This window comes from Chaetura pelagica, unplaced genomic scaffold (assembly GCF_000747805.2).
Source record: "Chaetura pelagica isolate M959 unplaced genomic scaffold, ChaPel_1.0 scaffold926, whole genome shotgun sequence".
Classification (NCBI taxonomy): Eukaryota; Metazoa; Chordata; class Aves; order Apodiformes; family Apodidae; genus Chaetura; species Chaetura pelagica.
Genome location: NW_009953569.1, coordinates 60,371 through 65,782, shown reverse-complemented (window position 1 = coordinate 65,782; position 5,412 = coordinate 60,371). Strand labels below are relative to the sequence as shown.

General features: G+C 52.0%; 1 protein-coding gene across 1 annotated transcript in view; it reads left to right on the top strand.

The window, feature by feature from the left end:
- Positions 1 to 4,743: 4,743 nt before the first annotated feature.
- Positions 4,744 to 5,412, top strand: part of ATF7 (activating transcription factor 7) — a gene marked incomplete at its 3' end in the record, with an annotated part of 51,061 nt that continues 50,392 nt past the window's right edge. The window contains exon 1 of the mRNA XM_009999498.1: positions 4,744 to 4,791. Coding sequence (XP_009997800.1) covers positions 4,744 to 4,791 — 48 coding nt within the window. The remainder of the gene's footprint in view (positions 4,792 to 5,412) is intronic.

Here is a 5,412-nt window from a genome sequence, read left to right as displayed (position 1 = left end):
TCTCCAGGCTGGACACCCCAACTCTCCCAGCCTGGCTCCAGAGCTGCTCCAGCCCTCCCAGCATCTCTGTGGCCTCCTCTGGCCTCTCTCCAACAGCTCCATGTCCTCCTTGTGTTGGGGGCTCCAGATCTGGCCCCAGTTCTCCACAGGGAGGGAGAAAAACACCCTCATGCTGGTGGGGGGCACAGTCTATTTAGGTTGAAAACATCTCTTCAGGTTTCCATGGGGCTCCAGCTGCTTGTCAGGCTCTGCTGACAGGATTTTGAAGCCCACTTCAATCATCTGCCTGCATTTCTTTCCTTTCCTTTTTGCTGGTTTCCAACATGCTAAAAATCATCAAAATGGTGAAATACTGTCCCAGGGCTGCAGGAAGAGGAATGAGAATGTGTTCCCAGTATCCAATCATCTGCTTCTTCTGCCTGTTCTTAAGAATTGAATTTATTGAAGCAATTTCTCCTGACTAAATGTGATATAAATCTGAGCACATGTATGTACATACCAGTCATATTCTGTTGTGAACGAGCTGCTCAATCTTTCTTTAAAGAATGAGTGAATCCTCCTGACATTTTTGCAAGATCAAGTCAACTCAGAGGTTTGGGGGTTGTTTGGGTTGTTGTTTTGGTTTATTTTTTTGCAGTGTGTTGGGTCTGATTTTTTTAAATAGAGCTGCTTGTTGTGCTATCAGAAGGAGCTGGCAGGCAGCCTGGAATGCCAGTGGGTTTTTTGGTTTGTTTTCCTGCTCTCCATTTCACTTAGTGTTGTCAAAGGCTGGGGAGTGACAGCTGATCCATTTCTTGCATTTCTCAAATAGCTTTTCTTGGGCTTGGAAAGGAGAAAAGATGAGGGAGAGAGAGACTCTGAAGTTCTGCACCTTGGTAGAGGGAAGTGAAGTGCCAGCAGGAAGGACAGATCTCTGACCTGTGCTAATTAAACAAGCCCAGAGTTGGCTGCCCTGGGAAGTGCAGGATTCTCCTTCCAGCATCATTAAGCTGAGTGTTTAACCACAAGATTTGTTTGCTGATGAAATAAAGGCATCCTCAAACCTCATCCCACGCAGGAGGGTGATGGAAACAATCCTCCAACACTTCCAGCTCCAGCCTGCCTGGGACAGTGAGGGACATTTCATAGAATTACAGAATGGTGAAGGTTGGAAGGGACCTAAAAGATCATCAGGTTCCAACCCCCCTGCTATCAGCAGGGACACCTCCCACCAGCCCAGGCTGCACAAGCCTCATCCAACCTGGCCTTGAACACCTCCAGAGATGGGGCTTCCACAACCTCCCTGGGCAACCTATTCCAGCGCCTTCCTACCCTCATGGTGAAGAATATCCTCCTCATGTCTAACCTTAATCTCCCCTCTTTCATTTTAAAACCTTCACCCCTTCTCCTTTCACTGCCCTCTCTGGTGAGGGTTCAACTGGCCTTCAAAGTTTGGTGGCTTTGCTGCTCTCTCATGGGTCACTGCTCTGAACTTGGAGCTGCTCCATCACTTGCTGATGACTGAGGGTCCTGCTGGACTGGCAGAGGGTTTGTGAACCTTGTGGGCGGTTTGAGAACAAGACTAAAAAGTGATGATCTGGGCTCCCTGTGTGGACCAGGTTACCAGTGGTCCCGGCTGGGAGGAGTCAGAGGAGGTTCAAGCTCTCTTATGGGTTGTGGCCTGCAGGAAGCTGGGGAGGGACTTGGGCCAAGGGCAGGAGGGATGGGCTGAGGGGAAAGGGCTTGAAACTGGCAGTGGGGAGATGGAGGTTGGAGCTGAGGAGGAACTTGTTGGCTGGGAGGGTGGGGAGAGGCTGGGCCAGGGAAGCTGTGGCTGCCCCATCCCTGGGGGTGTTGAAGGGCAGGTTGGCTGGGGCTTGGAGCAGCCTGGGCTGGTGGGAGGTGTCCCTGCCCAGGCAGGGGGTGGATCTAGATGATCTTTAAGGTCCCTCCAACCCAAACCAGTCTGTGATTCTGTGATGATTCTAAGTTCAGGATGGTATGAAGAGCCCCGTCTTTTGAACGTGTCCTCACTCAGACTCATCTTGCTTCCTCTGTCCCCATGTCACCTCAAGACTGGTCTTCTCCAGGGTTTAATATTCCAACACCGAGCTGCTGGCATCTCCTACCGCTCTACCCTTCTGTTCTCCAAGCCCCACATCACTTCTGGAGGCTTCTCCGGGGGCTGTGGTGGTGGGTGGGTGTTCCTGGCCGCCTTTATTCTTCTTCTTGTCCTCTGCCAGGGAGCATTTTGGCTGCCTGCCTGTTCCATTTGGGAGAGGGGCCTGTTGATCCTTGGTGAGTGTTTGCAGAAACCCTGGACTTTTCCTTCATAAATCCAGACAGATTCCAGCATCGTGGATGTTTCTCCCCCTTTCTGCTGGAGAAAAACTGGCAGCTCCTTTCCTTGGAGCTTTTGGTTCTTGTTGTTGTGAGCTCAGGGTGGGGAATCCCCCTCCCTCTTGGAGCTACATGTTTTAGCTTCATACTGCTGGGAATAATATTAAAGATCTAATTTTTCATATTAATTAATTGATTTCTCTGTCTTCTCCATCAAAGTAAAAGGGGACTTTTCTGTAGCACACACGCTCACCCTCTTCTGCTGCCTCGGGTTCTTGGAGCACTTTCTCATCTAACTCCTAAAAATAAGTCTCCCCACCCTCTGGCTGCTGCTCAGTGTGTGTGTGTGTGTGTGCAGGAAGGGCTGGAAAATGCCAAAATCCAACCAGAAGATCCCGTGGCCTTGGGCCCCGTCCTGCTTTCATTTCTGCTCTTGGCTGGAGGAAACTTGACGTGCTTGGCCCAAGCCAAGAGCAGGACTTGGAGCTGTCTCCTCACTTAGTGTTCGCTGAGTGCCCTGCTGGACTGACAGAGGGTTTGTGACTCTTGTGGGTGGTTTGAGAACAAGACTAAAAAGTGATGATCTGGGTTCTCTGTGTGGACCAGTTCAGCAGTGGGACTGGCTGGGAGGAGTCAGAGGAGGTTTAGGCTCTCCTATGGGTTGGGGCCTCCAGGAAAGCTGGGGAGGGACTTGGGCCAAGGGCAGGAGGGATGGGCTGAGGGGAAAGGGCTTGAAACTGGCAGTGGGGAGCTGGAGGTTGGAGCTGAGGAGGAACTTGTTGGCTGGGAGGGTGGGGAGAGGCTGGGCCAGGGAAGCTGTGGCTGCCCCATCCCTGGGGGTGTTGAAGGGCAGGTTGGCTGGGGCTGGAGCAGCCTGGGCTGGTGGGAGGTGTCCCTGCCCATGCAGGGGGTGGGACTGGATGATCTTAAAGCTCCCTCCAACCCAACGCATTCTCTGATCCTCTGAAGAGCTGCTGGAAGTCCCACCACCACGTTCCCACACTAAACCCCCTGAAGAGCCATTTGCTTTATTACAGCTTTTAAAAACCCTGCTCTCAGAGTAGCAGCAGGGGACGGGAAAGGGAGCTGATCCTTCTCCAGTTGGAGGTGGTGGGGCTTCCTGTCTTTCCTCTGATACTTTATTCATAAGAACAGCTCCACTTGGAGCATCACAGGACTGAGGGTTTCGTTATCCTTGGCTGGAATCTGTGACAAACAACCCCTGCCACCAGCCTTGTAGTTTACCCACTAGGGAGCCAGATTATTGCCTTGTAAAACGGAGCCCCACTCCTATAATCCCTTAATTAATTAAATGACAAATTTGAGCTCTCTCCCATTGAAAATATAACTCGTAGATAGAGAGGACTTGGATTTATTTGATGGCTTCTTGCTTGTGATTTATTTATTTTTTATTTATTTATTTCTTTTTCCTGGAGGTTGTCACAGTCTTTGCCTGTGGCCCTGGTTTCTGCTGGCTCTGCCCTTCCTCCACAGCCTCCAGCTGGAGGATGTTTTCCTGGGTCTCTGCTGTGTCAGATGGTGCTTTGGAAGGGCTTGAGCCGTGTCCCCATCTTGCAGGTGTTGACAGGGAGATGCAGGAAGCCCCTTGGTCCTCTAGGGAACTGGTGGTGGGGTTGGGTGGGAGCCTGGGTGTGGAAACCTGCTCCTTTGGTCGGTGGTGTCTCAGTGTCCGGGTTCCCAATGAGCTGTGCTCAGAACGTATGTGAAAAACCCTCCAAAATTCTCATTTTTTCTTATTTAACAGCTCCATGTTGTGCTGGGGGCTCCAGAACTGGGCCCAGTTCTCCAGGGGGTCCCAGCAGAGCAGAGGGTGACACAGCCCAGGACACGGGGGGGGTTTCTGGGCTCTAGCGCCGGCCCATGTGGAGCTTCTCCTCCACCCTCACCCCAGCTCCTTCTCCTCCACCCTCACCCCAGCTCCTTCTCCTCCACCCTCACCCCAGCTCCTTCTCCTCCACCATCACCCTCAGCTCCTTCTCCTCCACCATCACCCTCAGCTCCTTCTCCTCCACCATCACCCTCAGCTCCTTCTCCTCCACCCTCACCCCAGCTCCTTCTCCTCCACCCTCACCCCAGCTCCTTCTCCTCCACCACCACCCCAGCTCCTTCTCCTCAGGGCTGCTCTCCAGCCCTTCTCCACCCAACTCATGACCCATTCTCAACCCAATCCTTGGGATCACCACCCACATCTCACCAGGAGACCCCACCAGAGCCCAGCCCAGCAGCACATCCCCCTTTTCCCCTCCTCGATGAATCCCAACCTCTCGCCGCGTGTTTCCCCTCCTCGATGAATCCCAACCTCTCGCTGCACAGCTTCTAATTGGGCTATTTTGAATTTTTGGAGCTTATTTAACAATTTCCTCCTCTCTCCTCTCTCCCCAGCTCAGCTCAGCTGCATGAAATATGGGAGACGACAGGCCGTTTGTGTGCAGTGCCCCCGGCTGTGGACAGGTACCTTCACAAGATACTTTATTGTCCCCGTGTCGACGTGAATCAAAAGTGGCTTTTTTATCACTTGAGGCAAAGAGTTTAAAGCCGGTTTTTTTACGTGATCACTGGAGGGAATCAGATCAGAGGATTTTGCAGTGTGTAAATCCAGGTTATGAGCCAAGTGCAGGCACTCCAAAATAATGAAACCTGCCTCCTTATTCTGCTGGTGTTTTCCAAGGAAAACGTGCTGATCTCCTGGTAATGTTTGCTGGGAACGTTGCTCATCTTCCTCCTCTTTCAGGAAGGGGCAGAGATTCCTTCTCCTTGGGGATGAAGGAGCTGCTGGAGGATGTTCTGGGAATGTGACAGTCGTGTTCTGTGAACCCCAAAGTCTGGTTTGGGTCATTTTTGAGTTTTCGGTCATTTTTCCTTCAGGGAATTGGCAGAACTTTTGGTGGCTTTCCTAAGGAAACCATTCTTTGGATATACAGCCTTTCTCCTGGGCTCACCTGCCTGGGAATCCCACCTTTCCATGGTGTTTTCCTTAGTCTGGGCACTGTAACTGGGACTTCCCCAAATCCCAGTTGAGGGTCTCGCCGCTCACGCGCCGTATCCCTGGGAGGAACTGGGGGGATTGTGGAA